Source organism: Phasianus colchicus, chromosome 40 (genome assembly GCF_987193195.1).
Source record: "Phasianus colchicus chromosome 40, bPhaCol1.hap1.1, whole genome shotgun sequence".
Taxonomy (NCBI): domain Eukaryota; kingdom Metazoa; phylum Chordata; class Aves; order Galliformes; family Phasianidae; genus Phasianus; species Phasianus colchicus.
Window position 1 is genome coordinate 1719894 of NC_143475.1, and position 21934 is coordinate 1741827.

Here is a 21934-nt window from a genome sequence, read left to right on the forward strand (position 1 = left end):
CCCAAATCCCCCCCAAATCCCCCACCTTTCCTCCCCAACTCCCCCCCGAGACCCCCCTAAACCCCCCCCCAACCCCTCCCAAACCCCCCATATCCAAACCAAGCCCCCCCGAAGCCCCTATTTCCCCCCCAAATCCCCCCATAGCCAACCCAAGACCCCCCCAAGCCCCCCATTTCCCGCCTAAATCCCCCCATATCCTACCCAAGACCCCCCATTTCCCCCCCAAATCCCCCCCTTTCCCCCCCAACCCCCCTCAACCTCTCCCAAACCCCCCATATCCCACCCAAAACCCCTCCAAGCCCCACATATCCCCCCCCAAAACCCCCCATTTCCCCACCAAGACCCCCCATATCCCCCCCAAAACCCCCCATTTCCCCCCCAAATCCCCCATATTCCCTCCAACCCCCCCCGTATCCCCCCCAAATCCCCCCATATCCCCTCCAAATCCCTCCCATATCCCCCCAATCCCCCACCTTTTCCCCCCAACCCCCCCATATCCCACCCGAGACCTCCACAACCCCCCCAAGACCCCCCAAATCCCCCCATATCCTACCCAAAACCCCGCAAACCCCCCAAATCCCCCCATATCCCCCCCAAAACCCCCCATTTCCCCCCCACACCCCCCAGTTCCCCCCCAAACCCCCCATATCCCACCCAAAATCCCCCCCATATTCCCCCCATTTCCCCCTCCAACCCCCCCAACCTCATCCAAACCCCCCATATCCCACCCCAAGACCCCCCCAAGCCCCCCATTTCCCCCCCAAAACCCCCTATTTCCCCACCAAGCCCCCCATTTCCCCCCCAATCCCCCACCTTTCCCCCGAAGACCCCCCCAAGCCCCCCATTCCCCCCCAAATCCCCCCATATCCCCCCCATTTCCCCCCCAACCCCCCCTGAGACTCCCCCAAACCCCCCATATCCCACCCAAGACCCCCCCAGACCCCCATTTCCCCCCAATCCCCCACTTTTCCCCCCAAGACCCCCATTCCCCCCTCAAATCCCCCCATATCCACCCCTAACCCCCCCATATCCCCCACCTTTCCCCCCCAAATCCCCCCAATTTCCCCCCCCAACCCCCCCCGAGACTCCCCCAAACCCCCCATATCCCACCCAAGACCCCCCCAAGCCCATTTCCCCCCCAAATCCCTCCCATATCCCCCCTAACCGCCCCCAACCCCTCCCAAACCCCCCATATCCAACCCAAGACCCCCCCAAAACCCCCATATCCCCCCCAAATCCCCCCAGATCCAACCCAAGACCCCCCATATCCCCCCCAAGCCCCCCATATCCCCCCCAAAACCCCCCATATCCCCGTCAAATCCCCCCATATCCCCCCCATAACACCCATCTTTCCCCCCCAAATCCCCCCATTTCCCCCCAAAACCCCCATATCCCCCTCAAATCCCCCCCAAATCCCTCCCATATCCCCCCCAACCCCCCCCAACGCCTCCCAAACCCCCCATATCCAACCCAAGACCCCCCATTTCCCCCCCAAAACCCCCTATTTCCCCACCAAGCCCCCCATATCCCCCCCAAATCCCCCCCAAAACCCCCATATCCCCCTCAAATCCCCCAAATCCCCCCCAAATCCCCCCATATCCCCCTCAAATCCCCCAAATCCCCCCCAAATCCCCCCGATTTCCCCCCCAACCCCCCATTTCCCCCTCAAATCCCCCAAATCCCCCCCAAATCCCTCCCAACCCCTCCCAAACCCCCCATATCCAACCCAAGACCCCCCATATCCCCCCCAAATCCCCCCATATCCCCCGCAAAACCCCCTATTTCCCCCCCAAGCCCCCCATATCCCCCCCAAGCCCCCCTATATCCCCCCCAAAACCCCCATATCCCCCTCAAATCCCCCAAATCCCCCCCAAATCCCCCCGATTTCCCCCCCAAAACCCCCCATTTCCCCCCCAAAACCCCCATATCCCCGTCAAATCCCCCAAATCCCCCCCAATTCCCCCCATATCCCCCCCAAGCCCCCCCATATCCCCTGCAAAAGCCCCCATATCCCCTGCAAAACCCCCTATTTCCCCCCCAAGCCCCCCATATCCCCCCCAAGCCCCCCCATATCCCCCCCAAAACCCCCATATCCCCCTCAAATCCCCCAAATCCCCCCCAAATCCCCCCGATTTCCCCCCCAAAACCCCCCATTTCCCCCCCAAAACCCCCATATCCCCGTCAAATCCCCCAAATCCCCCCCAATTCCCCCCATATCCCCCCCAAGCCCCCCCATATCCCCTGCAAAAGCCCCCATATCCCCTGCAAAACCCCCTATTTCCCCCCCAAGCCCCCCATATCCCCCCCAAATCCCCCCCAAAACCCCCATATCCCCCTCAAATCCCCCAAATCCCCCCCAAATCCCCCCGATTTCCCCCCCACCCCCCCATATCCCCCCCCCGAACCCCCCAAATCCCCAATTTCCCCCCCCCCAACCCCTCCCAAACCCCCATATCCCCCCTCAGGACCCCCCCCCAGACCCTCCCCATCCCATAATAACCCCCCCCCCCCCCCACCTCCGGGTGCAGCCCCCACATCCACGTCCCGGAAGCGGGCGCTGACGACGTCTCCGGCCCCGAACACCATGGTCTCCACGATCTCCTCTCGTCGTGGCCCCCCCGACCCCCCCCTGTGCACCGCCTCCAGGGCCAGCTCGAACTGCGGGGGTCAAAGGTCAAAGGTCACGAGGTCAAAAAAAACCCAAAAAATGGGGTCACGGGGGGGGGGGGAGGGGGAGGGGGAGGCGGGGGGGTGAAGGGTCAATGGGGGAAAAAAGTGGGGTGATGGGGGGGTGGGGTTGAATGGGGATCAGTGAGGAGCGGGGTTGTGGGGTCAGAGGTCATGGGGTTAAAGGTCAGGGGTCAGTGGGGTCAAAAATGGGGTCACGGGGGGTCAGGGGTCAATGGGGTCAGGGGGAAAAGGGGAACAGAGTGGGATGATGAGATGGTTGGGTTGAATGGGGATCAGTGGGGTTATTATTGGGATTGTGAGGTTGTGGGGTCAGAGATCAAGGGGTCAAAGGTCAGGGGTCAGTGGGGTTAAAAATGGGGTCACGGGGGTCAGGGGTCAATGGGGTCAGGGGAAAAGGGGAACAGAATGGGATGATGAGTGATGGGGTTGAATGGGGATCAGTAGGGCTGTGGGGAAGGTGGGGGTGGGTTTATGGGGTCAGAGGTCACGGGGTCAAAGGTCAGGAGTCAGTGGGGTCAAAAAATGGGGTCACGCGGGGTCAGGGGTCAATGGGGTCAGGGGAAAAGGGGAACAGAATGGGATGATGGGGTGGTGGGGTTGAATGGGGATCAGTGAGGAGCGGGGCTGTGGGGTCAGAGGTCACGGGGTTAAAGGTCAGGGGTCAGTGGGGTCAAAAATGGGGTCCTGCGGGGGTCAGGGGTCAATGGGGTCAGGGGGAAAAGGGGAACGGAATGGGATGATGGGGTGGTGGGGTTGAATGGGGATCAGTGGGGAGGGGAGCTGTGGGAGTGGGGTTATGGGGTCAGAGGTCACGGGGTCAAAGGTCAGGGGTCACTGGGGTCAAAATGGGGTCATGGGGGTCAGGGGTCAATGGGGTCAGGGGGAAAAGGGGAACAGAGTGGGATGAAGGGGTGGTGGGGTTGAATGGGGATCAGTGGGGAGGGGAGCTGTGGGAGTGGGGTTATAGGGTCAGAGGTCACGGGGTCAAAAGTCAGGGGTCAATGGGGTCAGGGGGAAAAGGGGAACAGAGTGGGATGAAGGGGTGGTGGGGTTGAATGGGGATCAGTGGGGAGGGGATCAGTGAGGAGCGGGGTTGTGGGGTCAGAGGTCACGGGGTTAAAGGTCAGGGGTCAGCGAGGTCAAAAATGGGGTCACGCAGGGGTCAGGGGTCAATGGGGTCAGGGGGAAAAGGGGAACGGAATAGGGTGATGGGGTGGTGGGGTTGAATGGGGATCAGTGGGGGGGAAGGTGGGGGTGGGGTTATGGGGTCAGAGGTCACAGGGTCAAAGGTCAGGGGTCAGTCGGGTCAAAAATGGGGTCACGCGGGGGTCAGGGGTCAATGGGGTCAGGGGAAAAGGGGAACGGAATGGGATGATGGGGTGGTGGGGTTGAATGGGGATCAGTGAGGAGTGGGGTTGTGGGGTCAGAGGTCATGGGGTCAAAGGTCAGCGGTCAGTGGGGTCAAAAATGGGGTCACGGGGGGTCAGGGGTCAATGGGGTCAGGGGGAAAGGGGAACAGAGTGGGATGAAGGGGTGGTGGGGTTGAATGGGGATCAGTGAGGAGCGGGGTTGTGGGGTCACGGGGTGAGAGATCACGGAGGGTCAAAGGTCAGAGATCAAGAGAAAGTCGCTAGGGAAATAGGGCCGATACGGGGTCAGGTGTCACAGGGTCAGGAAATATGAGGAAAGGTCACGGGGCCAGGGGTCATGGGGTGACGAGAGGTCATGGGGTCAAAGAGCAGTGGGGTCAGGGGATGATTGTCAGGGGGTCATAAGGGGTCAAAAAGGGTCACGGGGTCACCAAAGGCCAAGAAAGGTCACAAGGTCGTGGGGTTAAGAAAGGTCACAGGTCAGAAATCGGCTGCTGTGGGGTCAGAAGGTCACAAGGGGTCAAGGAGGATCGTGGGGTCAGGAGGGGTCGTGAGGCCAAAAGGGTACAAGGTCACGGGGTCATAAAGGGTCACGGGGTCACAAGGGGACGTAAGGGCAGGAGAGACCAGGAAGGGTCACCAGGGGTCACGTGGGTCAGGAGGGGTCACGTGGGTCATGGGGTCAGGAGGGATCACGGGGTCAGAAGGAGTCAGGAGGGGTCATGGGGTCAGGAGGGGTCAGGAGGGATCATGGGGTCAGGAGAGGTCAGAAGGGGTGAGGAGGGATCATGGGGTCAGGAGGAGTCAGGAAGGGTCATGGGGTCAGGAGGGGTCATGGGATCAGGAGAGGTCATGGGGTCAGGAGGGGTCAGGAGGGGTCAGGAGGGGTCACGGGGTCAGGAGGGGTCAGAAGGGGTGAGGAGGGATCATGGGGTCAGGAGGGGTCAGGAAGGGTCATGGGGTCAAGAGGGGTCATGGGGTCAGGAGGGGTCAGGAGGGGTCACGGGGTCATGGGGTGAGGAGCGGTCACAAAGGGTCAAGGGGTCACGAGGTCAGGAGGGGTCACGAGGGTCGTGGGGTCAGGAGGAGTCATGGGGTCACAAGGTCAGGAGGGGTCACAAGGGGTCACAGGGGCAGGAAGAGTCAGGAGGGGTCGTGGGGTCAGGAGGGGTCACAAGGGGTCATGGGGTCAGGAAAGGTCACATAAGGTCATGGGGTCAGAAGGGGTCATGTGGGGTCACAAGAGGTCATGAGGTCAGGAGGGGTCACGTGGGTCATGGGGTCAGGAGGGGTCATGGGGTCACAAGGTCAGGAGGGATCACGGGGTCAGGAGGGGTCAGAAGGGGTCATGGGTCAGAAAAGGTCACATGGGGCCATGGGGTCAGGAAGGGGTCACGGGGTCAGGGGTCAAAGGTCACCTTGGAGCTGAGGGTGCGGAAGATGCCCTCGAAGGTGCTGCCGCTGCGCACGCGCACTGCGCACGTCGAGCCCTGCGGGTGTGGGGCGGACCCATAGCCGGACCCATAGCGGAGCCCAGCCCCATAACCAAACCCATAGCAGAACCCAGCCCCATAGCCGGACCCATAGCGGAGCCCAGCCCCATAGCCGGACCCATAGCGGAGCCCAGCCCCATAGCCGGACCCATAGGGCCACCCAGCCCTATAGCCGGACCCATAGCGGAGCCCAGCCCCATAGCCGGACCCATAGCGAAGCCCAGCCCCATAGCCGGACCCATAGCGGAACCCAGCCCCATAGCTGGACCCATAGCCGGACTCATAGCGGAGCCCAGCCCCATAGCTGGACCCATAGCGGAACCCAGCCCCATAGCCAGGCCCATAGGGCCACCCAGCCCCATAGCCGGACCCAAAGCCAGACTCATAGGACCACCCAGCCCCATAGCCGGACCCATAGGGGAACCCAGCCCCATAGCCAGACCCATAGCAAAGCCCAGCCCCATAGCCAGACCCATAGCAAAGCCCAGCCCCATAGCCAGACCCATAGCTGGACCCATAGCGGAGCCCAGCCCCATAGCCGGACCCATAGCAAAGCCCAGCCCCATAGCTGGACCCATAGGGCCACCCAGCCCCATAGCTGGACCCATAGCCAGACCCATAGCGGAGCCCAGCCCCATAGCCGGACCCATAGCAAAGCCCAGCCCCATAGCCGGACCCATAGCCAAACCCATAGCGGAGCCCAGCCCCATAGCCGGACCCATACCAAAGCCCAGCCCCATAGCCGGACCCATAGCGGAGCCCAGCCCCATAGCCGAACCCATAGCGGAGCCCAGCCCCATAGCTGGACCCATAGCCGGACCCATAGCGGAGCCCAGCCCCATAGCTGGACCCATAGCAAAGCCCAGCCCCATAGCCGAACCCATAGCTGGACCCATAGCGGAGCCCAGCCCCATAGCCGGACCCATAGCCAAACCCATAGCGGAGCCCAGCCCCATAGCCGGACCCCATAGCAGCTCCCCCACCCCACAGCAGCTCCCCCACCCCATAACAGCTCCCCCACCCCACAACCACCCCATAGCAGCTCCTCCACCCCATAGCCACCCCACAGTAATTCCCCCACCCCATAGCAGCTCCCTCACCCCACAACCACCCCATAGCAGCTCCCCCACCCCACAACCACCCCATAGCAGCTCCTCCAGCCCCATAGCAGCTCCCCCACCCCGTAGCAGCTCCTCCACCCCACAACCACCCCACAGCAGCTCCTCCACCCCACAACCACCCCATAGCAGCTCCTCCAGCCCCATAGCAGCTCCCCCACCCCACAACCACCCCATAGCAGCTCCTCCAGCCCCATAGCAGCTCCCCCACCCCATAGCAGCTCCTCCACCCCACAACCACCCCACAGCAGCTCCTCCACCCCACAACCACCCCATAGCAGCTCCTCCAGCCCCATAGCAGCTCCCCCACCCCACAACCACCCCATAGCAGCTCCCCCACCCCATAGCAGCTCCCCCACCCCACAACCACCCCATAGCAGCTCCCCCACCCCACAGCAGCTCCCCCACCCCATAGCAGCTCCCCCACCCCACAACCACCCCATAGCAGCTCCCGCAACCCCATAGCAGCTCCCACAACCCCATAAAAACCCCATAGCAGCTTCCCCACCCCACAACCACCCCATAGCAGCTTCTCCCCCCCATAGCCACCCCACAGCAGCTCCCACAACCACCCCATAGCAGCTCCTCCACCCCACAACCACCCCATAGCAGCTCCCCCACCCCATAGCAGCTCCCCCACCCCATAGCAGCTCCCCCACCCCACAACCACCCCATAGCAGCTCCCCCACCCCATAGCAGCTCCTCCACCCCACAACCACCCCATAGCAGCTCCCCCACCCCATAGCAGCTCCCCCACCCCATAACAGCTCCCCCACCCCACAACCACCCCATAGCAGCTCCCCCACCCCATAGCAGCTCCCCCAGCCCCATAGCAACTCCCCCACCCCATAGCAGCCCCCCGACCCCACAGCCCCCCCCCAGGACCCCAAATCTCACCACGACGGCGGTGAGGAAGTGCAGCATCCGGGAATTGTTGTAGACGCCCTCGAACATCTGTGGGGTTTCGGCCCCATAAGTGGGTTTATGGGGTGGCTCAGCAACACCCCCCCCAAATCTCCACCCCATAACTTATAGGGCGGCCCCACAGCTTTTTGGGGGCACTCACCGGTGTCGGGGGGGGGCCCTTCCCTGTGCTCTGACCTCTGAAGGGAAAAAAACCCCAAATAGGGGATGGGGGTCAGCCCCATAGAGCCCAAAATCCCATACAGCCCCATAGATCCCAGAATCCCATACAGCCCCATAGAGCCCAAAATCCCATACAGCCCCACAGACCCCAAAATCCCATACAGCCCCATAGAGCCCAAAACCCCATACAGCCCCATAGAACCCAAAATCCCATACAGCCCCATAGAGCCCAAAATCCCATACAGCCCCATAGATCCCCAAATCCCATACAGCCCCATAGATGCCAGAATCCCATACAGCCCCACACCCCATAGATCCCCAAACCCCATACAGCTCCACACCCCACAGATCCCAAAACCCCATACAGCCCCATAGAGCCCCAAATCCCATACAGCCCCACACTCCATAGATCCCAAAACCCCTTACATCCATAAGCCCCAAAATCCCATACAGCCCCACAGATCCCAAAATCCCATACAGCCCCACAGCCCCATAGACCCCAAAATCCCATACAGCCCCACAGCCCCACAGACCCCAAAATCCCATACAACCCCATAGATCCCAGAATCCCGTACAGCCCCATAGAGCCCAAAACCCCATAGATCCTCATAGCCCCATAGATCCCAAAATCCCACACAGCCCCATGGATCCCAAAATCCCACACAGCCCCATAGAGTCCAGAATCCCATACAGCCCCATGGATCCCAAAATCCCACACAGCCCCATGGATCCCAAAATCCCATACAGCCCCATAGAGCCCAGAATCCCATACAGCCCCATAGAACCCAAAATCCCATACAGCTCCACACCCCACAGATCCCAAAATCCCATACAGCCATAAATCCCAAAATCCCATACAGCCCCAACAGCCCCATAGATCCCAAAATCCCACACAGCCCCATAGAGCCCAAAACCCCATACAGCTCCACACCCCATACATCCCAAAATCCCATACAACCCAGAACCCCATAGATCCCCAAATCCCATACAGCCCCACATCCCCATAGAGCCCCAAATCCCACACAGCCCCACAGATCCCAAAATCCCATACAGCCCCATAGATCCCAAAATCCCATACAGCTCCACACCCCACAGATCCCAAAATCCCATACATCCATAAACCCCAGAATCCCATACAGCCCCATAAATCCCAAAATCCCATACAGCCCCATAGAGCCCAAAATCCCATACAGCCCCATAGAGCCCAAAATCCCATACAGCCCCATGGATCCCAAAATCCCATACAGCCCCATACAGCCCAAAATCCCATACAGCCCCATAGACCCCAAAATCCCATACAACCCCATAGAGTCCAGAATCCCATACAGCCCCATAGATCCCAGAATCCCATACAGCCCCATAGATCCCAAAATCCCATACAGCCCCATAGAGCCCCAAATCCCATACAGCCCCATAGATCCCAAAATCCCATACAGCCCCACAGATCCCAAAATCCCATACAGCCATAAATCCCCAAATCCCATACAGCCCCATAGACCCCAAAATCCCATACAGCCCCACAGATCCCAAAATCCCACACAGCCCCATAGAGCCCAAAATCCCATACAGCCCCATGGATCCCAAAATCCCACACAGCCCCATGGATCCCAAAATCCTATACAGCCCCATAGATCTCAAAACCCCATACAGCCCCATAGAGCCCAAAATCCCATACAGCCCCATAGAGCCCAAAACCCCATACAGACCCATAGAGTCCAGAATCCCATACAGCCCCATGGAGCCCAAAATCCCACACAGCCCCACAGACCCCAAAATCCCATACAGCCCCATAGATCCCAAAATCCCATACAGCCCCACGGATCCCAAAATCCCATACAGCCCCACAGATCCCCAAAATCCCATACAGCCCCATAGATCCCAAAATCCCATACAGCCCCACAGAGCCCAAAATCCCATACAGCCCCATAGAGCCCAAAATCCCATACAGCCCCATAGCCCCATAGAGCCCAAAATCCCATACAGCTCCACACCCCATAGATCCCAAAACCCCATACAGCCCCACAGATCCCAGAATCCCACACAGCCCCATAGATCCCAGAATCCCACACAGCCCCATAGATCCCAGAATCCCACACAACCCCACAGATCCCAGAATCCCACACAGCCCCATAGATCCCAGAATCCCACACAACCCCATAGATCCCAAAATCCCACATAGCCCCATAGATCCCAAAATCCCATACAGCCCCATAGATCCCAAAATCCCACACAGCCCCATAGAGCCCAAAACCCCATACATCCATAAACCCCAAAATCCCATACAGCCCTATAGAGCCCAGAATCCCATACAGCCCCATAGAGCCCAAAATCCCATACAGCCCCACAGATCCCCAAATCCCATACAGCCCCATAGATCCCAAAATCCCATACAGCCCCACAGCCCCACAGATCCCCAAATCCCATACAGCCCCATAGATCCCAAAATCCCACACAGCCCCATAGATCCCAAAACCCCATACAGCCCCATAGATTCCTACAGGGCACAACCCCATAGATCCACGCAGCCCCACAGATCTCCCCCATGACCCCACAACCCCACATGACCCCATAGGACCCCGTGACCCCACAACCCCCCTTTAATGCCATATAACCCCATAACCCCATAGCGCCCCATAACCCCATATCCCCCCATGACCCCATACGACTCCATACAACCCCGTAAAACCCCACAACCCCACATAACCCCATAGCACCCCATAACCCCATATAACCCCATAACTCCATACTGCCCCGTAGAACCCCAAAGCGCCCCATAACCCCATAAAACCCCATAGAACCCCATAGAGCCCCATAGAGCCCCATGACCCCATACAACCCCATAGAACCCCATAGAACCCCATATAACACCCCATAACCCCATGATCCCATAGAACCCCCTAACCCCATAGAACCCCATAACCCCACATGACCCCATAAACCCCTATAACCCCATAGAACCCCATAGTACCCCATAACCCCATAGCGCCCCCTAACCCCATATCCCCCCCATGACCCCATATGACTCCATAGAACCCCATAGAACCCCATAACCCCATAGAACCCCATAGCGCCCCATGACCCCATAAAACCCCATAGAACCCCATAGAACCCCATAACCCCATAGTGCCCCATGACCCCATAGAACCCCATAACCCCATAGAACCCCATAGCGCCCCATGACCCCATAAAACCCCATAGAACCCCATAGAACCCCATAACCCCATAGTGCCCCATGACCCCATAGAACCCCATAACCCCATAGAACCCCATAGCGCCCCATGACCCCATAAAACCCCATAGAACCCCATAGAACCCCATAACCCCATAGTGCCCCATGACCCCATAGAACCCCATAACCCCATAGAACCCCATAGCGCCCCATGACCCCATAGAACCCCATAACCCCACAGAACCCCATACCCCCCCGTGACCCCATATGACCCCATAACCCCATATGACCCCATAACCCCATACATCCCCCACGATCCCATATAACCCCATAACCTCATAGTTCCCCATAACCCCCATAGAACCCTATACAACCCCATAGTGCCCCATAACCCCATATCCCCCCTTGACCCCATATGACCCCATATAACCCCATACGACTACGTAACCCCATAACACCCCCATGACCCCATAGAACCCCACAACCCCATAGAACCCCATAGCGCCCCATAACCCCATACCCCACCATGACCCCATATGACCCCATAGAACACGGAAATCCCATATCCCCCCCACGACCCCATAACCCCATGTGACCCCATAGTGCCCCATGACCCCATATAACCCCATAACCCCATATGACCCCATGTGACCCCATAGTGCCCCATGACCCCATACCCCCCCATGACCCCATAACCCCACAGAACCCCATAGCACCCCATGACCCCATATGACCCCATAACCCCATAGAACCCTATAACCCCATACAGCCCCCACGACCCCATAACCCCATACCCCCCTATGACCCCACGTGACCCCGTAACCCCATATGACCCTATAGCACCCCATGACCCCATATAACCTCATAGAACCCCATAACCCCATAGAACCCCATAGCACCCCATAACCCCATACCTCCCCTATGATCCCATACAACCCCAAAACCCCATAGAACCCCACAACCCCTTAAAACCCCATAGAACCCCATAGCACCCCATAACCCCATATCCCCCCACGACCCCATACAACCCCAAAACCCCATAGAACCCCATAGCACCCCATAACCCCATAGAACCCCATAGAACACCATAATGCCCCATAACCCCATAAACCCATAAAACCCCATAACCCCATAGAACCCCATAGAACACCATAACGCCTCATAACCCCATAAACCCATAGAACCCCATAAACCCATAGAACCCCATAACCCCATAGAACCCCATAGAACCCCATAACCCCATAAAACCCCATAAAACCCCATAAAACCCCATAGAACCCCATAACCCCATAGAACCCCATAGAACCCCATAACCCCAGAGAACCCCATAGAACCCCCTAACCCCATAGAACCCCATAACCCCATAGAACCCCATAACGTCCCATAACCCCAGAGAACCCCATAGCACCCCATAACCCCATAGGAACCCCATAGCACCCCATAACCCCATACAACCCCATAGCGCCCCCTAACCCCAAACCCCCCCTATGACCACACAGAACCCCATAACCTCATAGACCCCCGTAACCCCATAAAACCCCATAACTCCCCATGACCCCATAAAACCCCATAGAACCCCATAGCGCCCCATAACCCCATACCCCCCACGACCCCATACAACCCCATCACCCCATAAAACCCCATAACCCCATAAAGCCCCATAGAACCCCATAACCCCATACAACCCCATAACCCCATAGAACCCCATAACCCCATACAGCCCCATAGAACCCCATAAAACCCCATAACCCCATAAAACCCCATACCCCCCCATGACCCCATAAAACCCCATGCAACCCCATGACCCCATAGAACCCCATAGAACCCCATACCCCACCATGACCCCATAAAACCCCATAAACCCCATAAAACCCCATAGAACCCCATAACCCCATAAAGCCCCGTAGAACCCCATAGAACCCCATAACCCCATACAGCCCCATAGAACCCCATAAAACCCCATAACCCCATAAAACCCCATACCTCCGCATGACCCCATAAAACCCCATAACCCCATAAAACCCCATAACCCCCCCACGACCCCACAACCCCCCATGACCCCCCATGACCCCACAAGACCACGTGACCCCACCGCCCCCCATTGCCGCCACCGCCCCCCCCCACCTCCCGGCTCTCCGCGCTGCGCTCTGCGGCGTCGCGCTGATCATGGCGGAAGAATCCCGCAGCGGCGGCGCGGCGCGCCGGAAGTTGCTCACAGCTCCGACGGCCGCGATTCCTCCGCGCCGCGCATGCGCGCTGCGTCCCTTCCCCTCCCTATCTCCCATTTCCCCACAGTTTCACCCCAAAAATCTCCCCGTCCCGCCACAGACGAACCCCAAACCCGCCCCCCGTCGCCACGGCGAGGCTTTAGGAACGGCAGGGAGGGGTTAAAAAGCGCGCACGGAGATCAAATAGTCCCTGCGCACTGCGCACGCGCGGCGGCACCACAAAGGCCGCAGCGCTCCGCCGCGATCTGCGCATGCGCGCGAGCCGTTCGGCCCCCGCCCCTCGGCGAGCGGCGCATGCGCAGAGTGGGAAGGTGCGGGCAGGCGCATGCGCAGTTCTTGAATTTCCGGCTTCTGCTGGGGGCGCATGCACAGTGCGGCAAGTCGCGGTCCGACGCATGCGCAGTAGAGAAGCACCGACTGCCGGTGCGGAGAAAACGCGAACTGCGCATGCGCGCTGCCGCGGCCAGGAGGCCCCCCGCGCATGCGCATTGAGAACGTGTTATTTTTTTCGCATTTGTGAGGCGATTTCTCCTTACGAATCGGTTCTCCAGCTCCGGGACTGCTTCTTCTTCACTCCCGTCCCCTTCGGGGTCTTTCAAAGCCGTCCTGGCGATGCTCGGACGGCTCTTATGCACTGCGCTTGCGCGGCGCCGCTGATTCACTCCACTGCGCAGGCGCAGAGCGAGGGAGGGGAGGGGAACCGCAGAGCGACGCATGCGCACTGCGCCGTAGACGCTACCCGCCCGTTTGCGCATGCGCAGGAAAAAATCACGGCTGTGATTGGTGACCGCGCCGCGCATGCGTAGAACCCAACAACAGCCCGCGCTCAAGGCTGCGCATGCGCTTTGCGGGCACGCCACCCTGCGCACGCGCAATGCCGCTCCCGCCCCGCCTCTCCGGCATCGCGCATGCGCAGATCACCACAAAACAGCGCCGCGCGTGCGCGCTGCGCCGCCCCGCTCCGCCCTTCCCTGGCGCATGCGCGGAGCGGCGGGGCTCGACGCCGCGCATGCGCTCTGCACAGCGGCGCTCCACCCCTCGGCGTTCCGCGCAGGCGCAGCACCCGCCCCCCCACCCACCCCCCCCCCCCGCACCCGGGGGGCGACCGAGGCCACGGGCGGAGCCCTCTCCGTGGCCGCAGCACTGAGGGGGGGGCCGGGCCGCGCCCCTCTCCCCTTCGGTCCGCCTCCTCCCTCGGTTGGTTCCGCCCGGCCGCTCGGCGGCGCTCTCCAAGCGAACTCGGAGCCTCCATGGGAGAAAACGGCGGCCGCTCTATCCCGCTCGTCTCGGTGGTGCCCGGAGGATACGGAGCGGCGCTGTGAAGGCGCTCTATGTCCGCCGGGGGGCGCTCTATGGTGAGTGCCGCGGTTTGCGGGCGAAAGGGGAGGGGGGTGGTGGGAGGAACCGGAAGTGAGGGCGGAAGCGGAAGTGCGACCTGAGAGGAAGTGGGAAGGTGGAGAGCTCTCCCGTCCCGGGGGCGGTAGGAGGGGGCGGGGCTTCACGGAAAGGGGGCGGGGCCTCGGTGAGGGGGCGGGGCTTGAGGGGGGCGGTGGGGTTTGGGGGTCAGATTTGGGGTTTGGGGTCAGAGTTGTGGGTTTTGGGGTCAGGCTCGTGTGTTTTGGGGTCAGATTTGGGGTTTGGGGGCAGAGTTGGGGTTTGGGGTCAAATTTTGGGTTTTGGGGTCAGATTTGGGGGGTTTTGGAGTCAGATTTGTGGGTTTGGGGTCAGATTTGGGGATTTGGGTCGGTTTTGGGGTCAGATTTGGGGTTTTGGGTCAAATTTTGGGTTTGTGGGGGTCAGATTTGTGGGTTTTGGGGTCAGATTTGTGGGTCTGGCGTCAAATTTGTGGGTTTTGGGGTCAGATTTGTGGGTTTTGGGATCAGATTTGGGGTTTGGGGGTCAGATTTGCGATTTTGGGGTCAGATTTGGGGATTTGGGGTCAAATTTGGAGTTTTGGGTCGGTTTTGGTGTCAGATTTGGGTTTTGGGGTCAGATTTGGGGGGTTTGGGGGTCAGATTTGTGGGTTTGGGGTCAGATTTTGGGGGTTTTGGGGTCAGATTTGTGGGTTTGGGATCAGATTTGGGTTTGGGGTCAGATTTGCGAGTTTGGGGTCAGATTTGGGGATTTGGGGTCAGATTTGGAGTTTTGGGTTGGTTTTGGTGTCAGATTTGGGGTTTTGGGTCAAATTTTGGGTTTGTGGGGGTCAGATTTGTGGGTTTTGGGGTCAGATTTGTGGGTCTGGTGTCAAATTTGTGGGTTTTGGGGTCAGATTTGTGGGTTTTGGGATCAGATTTGGGGTTTTGGGTCAAATTTGGGGTTTTGGGGTCAGATTTGTGGGTCTGGGGTCAGATTTGGGGGGTTTTGGGGTCAGATTTGTGGCTTTTGGGGTCAGATTTGGGGTTTGGGGGTCAGATTTGCGATTTTGGGGTCAGATTTGGGGATTTGGGGTCAGATTTGGAGTTTTGGGTCGCTTTTGGAGTCAGGTAATGGGGTTTGGGGTCAAATTTTGGGTTTGTGGGGGTCAGATTTGTGGGTTTTGGGGTCAGATTTGTGGGTTTTGGGATCAGATTTGGGGTTTTGGGTCAAATTTGGGGTTTTGGGGTCAGATTTGTGGGTCTGGGGTCAAATTTGGGGTTTTGGGGTCAGATTTGTGGCTTTTGGGGTCAGATTTGGGGTTTGGGGGTCAGATTTGCGATTTTGGGGTCAGATTTGGGGATTTGGGGTCAAATTTGGAGTTTTGGGTCGGTTTTGGTGTCAGATTTGGGTTTTGGGGTCAGATTTTGGGGGGTTTGGGGTCAGATTTGTGGGTTTGGGGTCAGATTTGGAGTTTTGGGGTCAGATTTGTGGGTTTGGGATCAGATTTGTGGGTTTTGCGGTCAGATTTGTGGGTTTGGGGGTCAGATTTGTGGGTTTGGGATCAGATTGGGAATTTTGGGGTCAGATTTTGGTTTGGGTCATAGTTGGGTTTGGGGTCAGATTTGTGGATTTGGGGTCAGATTTGTGGGTTTGGGGTCAGATTTGGGGGTTTTGGTGTCAAATTTGGGGTTTTGGTGTCAGATTTGTGAGTTTGGGGTCAGATTTGGGGATTTGGGGTCAAATTTGGAGTTTTGGGTTGGTATTGGTGTCAGATTTGGGGTTTGGGGTCAAATTTTGGGTTGAGATACTGGGATTTGGGTCAGCGTTGCAGCGTCCCAAAGTGGGATTTGGGGCAAATGAGTGGATTTTAGGGTCAGGTCATGGGATTTCGGGTCAGATTTGGGAACTCTGTGTTGGGATTTTGGGATTTGGGTCAGCGTTGGGGCATCCCAAAGTGAGATTTGGGGCAAATGAGTGGATTTTGGGGTCAGGTAATGGGAAGTTTGGGTTGAGATATTGGGATTTGGGTCAGCCAGTGTTGGGGCATCCCAAAGTGGGTTTTGGGGTAAATGGGTGCATTTTAGGGTCAGGTAATGGAATTTAGGGTCAGATTTGGGAGCTTTGGGTTGAGATATTGGGATTTGGGTCAGCGTTGGGGCGTCCCAAAGTGGGATTTGGGGCAAATTAATACATTTTTGGGTTCAGATAATGGGATTTAGGGTCAGATTTGGGAACTTCGGATCAACTTTGGGGAATTTAGGTCATCGTTGCGGGGCCCCGAAGTGGGATTTGGGGCAAATGAGTGGATTTTGGGGTCAGGTAATGGGATTTCGGGCCAGATTTGGGATCTTCGGGTCAACTTTGGGGAATTTAGGTCATCATTGTGGTACCCCAAAGTGGGCTTTGGGGTAAATTAGTGCATTTTTGGGTTCAGGTAATGGGATTTCGGGCCAGATTTGGGAACTTCGGATCAACTTTGGGGAATTTAGGTCATCGTTGCGGGGCCCCAAAGTGGGATTTGGGACAAATGAGTGGATTTTGGGGTCAGGTAATGGGATTTCGGGCCAGATTTGGGAACTTCGGATCAACTTTGGGGAATTTAGGTCATCATTGCGGGGCCCCATAGTGGGATTTGGGGTAAATGAGTGGATTTTTGGGTTCAGGTACTGGGATTTAGGGTCAGATTTGGGAAGTTTGGGTTGAGATATTGGGATTTGGGTCAGTGTTGGGGCATCCCAAAGTGGGATTTGGGACAAATGAGTGGATTTTGGGGTCAGGTAATGGGATTTCGGGCCAGATTTGGGAACTTCGGGTCAACTTTGGGGAATTTAGGTCATCGTTGCGGGGCCCCAAAGTGGGATTTGGGGTAAATGAGTGCATTTTGGGGATCAGGTAATGGGATTTAGGGCCAGATTTGGGAAGTTTGGGTTGAGATATTGGGGTTTGGGTCAGCATTGCGGCATCCCATAGTGGGATTTGGGGTAAATGAGTGCAATTTAGGGCTCAGGTACTGGGATTTAGGATCAGATTTGGGAATTCTGGGTCAACAGATTGGAATTTAGGTCATCATTGCGGGGCCCCGAAGTGGGATTTGGGACAAATGAGTGCATTTTTGGGGTGAGGTAATGGGATTTCAGGCCAGATTTGGGAACTTCGGGTCAACTTTGGGGAGTTTAGGTCATCGTTGCGGGGCCCCAAATTGGGATTTGGGGTAAATGAGTGCATTTTGGGGATGAGGTAATGGAATTTAGGGTCAGATTTGGGAGCTTTGGGTTGAGATATTGGGATTTGGGTCAGTGTTGGGGCGTCCCAAAGTGGGATTTGGGGTAAATTAATACATTTTTGGGTTCAGATAATGGGATTTCGGGCCAGATATGGGAACTTCGGGTCAACTTTGGGGAATTTAGGTCATCATTGCGGGGCCCCAAAGTGGGATTTGGGGTAAATGAGTGCATTTTGGGGATCAGGTAATGGGATTTAGGGCCAGATTTGGGAAGTTTGGGTTGAGATATTGGGATTTGGGTCAGCATTGCGGCATCCCATAGTGGAATTTGGGGTAAATGAGTGCAATTTAGGGCTCAGGTACTGGGATTTAGGATCAGATTTGGGAATTTCGGGTCAACAGATTGGAATTTAGGTCATCGTTGTGGGGTCCCAAAGTGGGATTTGGGGCAAATGAGTGCATTTTTGGGGTCAGGTAATGGGATTTCGGGCCAGATTTGGGAACTTCGGGTCAACTTTGGGGAATTTAGGTCATCGTTGCGGGGCCCCAAAGTGGGATTTGGGGTAAATTAATGCCTTTTAGGGCAAGATTGCTGCCACCTAACCAACCTTTTTCCCTCTCTATCTCTTCTTTTGCTTCCAGGTGAGGACCCCCCCTGCGGCCGAACCCCCCCCGCCATGAACGGGGCTGGGGGGGGGTCCGGAGGAGGAGGAGGAGGAGGAGGAGGAGGAAGAGGAGGGGAAGGAAGAGGAGGAGGGGGAGAAAAAGGAGGAAGAGGAGGAGGAGGAGGAGGAGGAGGGGGAGGAGGAGGGGAAGGTTTGGGGTCTCCCCCCCCGGAGCCCCCAGCTTGGCGTGAGTTTTGTGAGGCTCAGGCCAGGGCTGCTGCTCGTCTCCTGGCCCGTCGTTTCCGTGCTTTTGTGGGGTCTCAGCCCCACATCTGGGGGTCCGAAGCCGCTTTTGCCCAACGTTTCGCCCGTCGTTTCCTGCAGCATTTCCAAGCTGAGCTGAGCAGGGCGGGGATTGGGGCGAATCGGACCGAAATCGGGGTCGAAAGCGGAGTGGGGGGGGTCGGGGTAGGGGGGAAGGGTGGTTGGGGGGAGGTTGGGGGGGGGAAGGGGGGATGCGGGGGGGAGGTGGGGGGAGAAAGCGGGGGGGAGGTTGGGGGGGAAAAGGGGGGATGTGGGGGGGAGGTGGGGGGGGAAAAGGGGGGATGCGGGGTTGGGTTGAGGGGGGAAAGCGGGGGGGAAAAGGGGGGATGTGGGGGGGAGGTGGGGGGCAGGGGGGGTGGGGGGAGGATCAGGGGTGAGAAGGGGGGATGTGGGGCTGAGATGGGGGGAGAAAGCGGGGGGGATAATGGGGCTGAGGTTGGGAAAATGGGGGGTGGGGTGGGGGGATGTGGGGCTGAGATTGGAGGAGGCGGGGGTGGAATTGGGGGAATTGGGGGTGAGGTTGGGGGAAATGGGGCTGGAATTGGGGGAAATGGGGCTGGAATTGGGGGAAATGGGGCTAAAGTGGGGAGAAGTGGGGCTGGATTTAGGGGAATTGGGGTTAAAAGCAGAGAAAATGGGGCTGAGATGGGGGGTGGGGAAGTGGGAGGAAATGGGGCTGAGATTGGGGTGCGTGGGGCGGAAGTTGGCTTCAAAACTGGGGAGAGGAGAGGGGGAAATTGGGGGCACGGGGCTGAAAATTGGGGGCACGGGGCTGAAAATTGGAGATGTGGCCCCAGAAGTGGAGAGAACGGAGCCGAATATGAGGGAAGTGGCCCCAAAAATGGGAAGAACGGAGCTGAAAATGGAGGAAACTGCCCCAAAAATGGAGAGAAGAGCTTTGAAAATAGAGGGAATGAGTCTGAAAATGGAAAGGACGGCCCCAAAAATGGAGGAAACGGCCCCAAAAGTGGGGGGAGCTGCTGCAGAAACGGCGGGAGTTGTTCTGAAAACGGAGGAAAGAGACCCAAAAATGCGAGGAATGACCCCAAAAGTTGCCTTGGAAAGGATGGAAGCGGCGCTGAAAATGGGGAGGACGGCTTTGAAAATTGGGGGAACGGATCCAGAAATGAAGAGGGCAGCCCCAAAAATGGGGGAAACGGACCCAAAAATGGGGGAAACGGACCCAAAAATGGGGGAAGTTGCCTGGAAAACGGTGCAGACGTCGCTGGAAATGCTGAGAACGGTTTTGGAAACGTCCAAAATTGTGGTGAAAACGCTGGAAACGGTACAGAAAACGCTGATTTTGGGAGTGAAAATACCGCAGGTGGGACTGAAAATAGCAGAAACGGTACAAAAAATGCTGATTTTGGAGCCGAAATGGGCAGGAATGGTACAGAATACGCTAAAATTGGGGCTGAAAATGGCGATTTTTGCACAGGATGTGTGAAAATGGGAACTGAGAGTGCCCAAATCGGGGCGGAAAGCGGCAGATTTGGTGCTGAAAATGCCAAAATTGGGGCGGTGAGGGGGGGATTCGGTGCCGGAAGATTTGGATTTGGGTCTGAAAATGGCGGATTTGGGACCGGAAGTGGAATTGGGTCTGAAAATGGCGGATTTGGGAGTGAAAATGGCGGATTTGGGTCTGAAAACAGCGGAATTGAGACGGAATGTAGTAGATTTGTGTCTGAAAATTGCAGAGCTGGGACTGAAAATGGCAGAATTGGGACTGAAAATGGCAGAATTGGGAGTGAAAATGTCAGAACCGGAGCAGAAAATTCCAGAATCAGGACTGAAAGTTGCAGGTTGGACAGCGAAGGCCTCAGAATTGGGGCAGAAAACGTCAGATTTGGCACCGAGTTCAAAGGTGGAACTGAAAATCTGCTGCTCGGCGCTGAAAATACCAGAATTTGGGCTGAAAATACCAGAATTGGGACTGAAAATACGAAACACAGTACTGAGGATCTCCGGTTTGGTGCTGAAAATGCCAAATTCATCACGGAAAATACCAAAATTGCTGCTGAAAATCTCCGTTTCGGCGCTGAAAATACGAAGTTTGGTACTGAAAATGGCCGATTTGGTGCCGAAAATACCAAATTCGGCGCTGAAAATGCGAAGCTTGGTACTGAAAATACCAAAGTGGGTACGGAAAGCATCCGGTTTGGCGCTGAACTCGTTGGATTTGGGGCTGAAAACACCAAATTCACTCCCGAAACGCTTCGCTTCGGTGCTGAGAACGTCCGCTTTGGGGCTGAAAATGCCAAATTTGGGGCTGAAAATGTGGAATTTGGGTCAGAGAACGCCCGACTCAGGGCTGAAAACGCCCGATCTGGATCCGAAAACGTCCAGTTTGGGTCCAAAAATGCCCAGTTTGGGTCTGAAAATGCCCGATTTGGGGTTGAAAATGCCCAATTTGGGTCTGAAAATGGCCAATTCGGGTCCAGAAATCCCCAATTTGGGTCCAAAAATGCCCAATTTGGGTCTGAAAACACCCGATTTGGGGCTGAAAATGTCCAATTAGGAGCCGAAAACCTCCAGTTTGGGGCCGAAAACGCCCGATTTGGGGCCGAAAACACCCGGTTTGGTTCCGAGCCCCCCAAACTCCCCCCCGACCCCCACGTTTGCACCGAAACGCCCCAAATTTGCCCCGAAACGCCTCACAGCCCCGAATGCTTCGACGCCAACGACGGCTTCTCCTCCTTCTGCTCCGTGGCTCCCTTCACCGGCGCCCACCGCCCGCGGGGGGGGTCTGAACCCATCCCCACCCCCTCCCCTCCTTACGCCGACCCCAAAGCTGAGGCCGTCAGCCCCAAACGCAGCCGCGACGACCCCAAATCCGCCGGCCCCAAACCCAAAGGTCGCAAACGTTTCTCCCTACGCAGCGTGGGGCGAAGCGTCCGAGGGATTTTGCAATGGAGGGCGAGCCCGGAAACCCCACCGGACCCACAGAATCCATCGACCCACGGATCTGGAAGCACCGAAGGGACCCCTGGGACCAGATGGGATCGGTTGCGCATCGGCAGAGCTCGGACCCCGCGTCGGGGGCTGCCCGGTTTGGTGCTGCCCGAAGCCGGGGGTCCCGGGGGGGGCAGGGGGAGGAGGTGCCGGGTGATGCTGCGGCGGGAGCCCCACGGAGACGTCCTGGAGCTCTACGTGCCCCCCAAGGTGGGAAACGGAGGACGGGAGCGCGGCTGCCCCACTGGGAGACCCTTTTCTGTCCCATTTTCAGCCCTATTTTCAGCCTGATTTTCAGTTCCATTTTCAGTCTCTTTTT

General features: G+C 57.6%; 2 protein-coding genes across 3 annotated transcripts in view; one reads left to right on the forward strand and one right to left on the reverse strand.

Moving 5' to 3' along the window:
• The window catches only part of LOC149913234 (ataxin-2-like protein), a gene marked incomplete at its 3' end in the record, with an annotated part of 56445 nt that extends 42979 nt beyond the window's left edge, over positions 1-13466 (reverse strand). Inside the window, exons 1-5 of the mRNA XM_090130329.1 lie at positions 13052-13466; positions 7739-7775; positions 7570-7626; positions 5480-5551; positions 2517-2658 (exon numbers count right to left, since the gene is read on the reverse strand). Of these exons, the coding sequence (XP_089986455.1) occupies positions 2517-2658; positions 5480-5551; positions 7570-7626; positions 7739-7775; positions 13052-13212 (469 nt within the window). The remainder of the gene's footprint in view (positions 1-2516; positions 2659-5479; positions 5552-7569; positions 7627-7738; positions 7776-13051) is intronic.
• A 5647-nt stretch (positions 13467-19113) lies between these two features.
• Positions 19114-21934, forward strand: part of LOC116240190 (uncharacterized) — a 29572-nt gene continuing 26751 nt past the window's right edge. For both annotated transcript variants that reach the window (XM_090130350.1, XM_090130351.1), the window contains exon 1: positions 19114-21825. In XM_090130350.1, coding sequence (XP_089986476.1) covers positions 19309-21825 — 2517 coding nt within the window. In that variant the 5' untranslated portion in view covers positions 19114-19308. The remainder of the gene's footprint in view (positions 21826-21934) is intronic.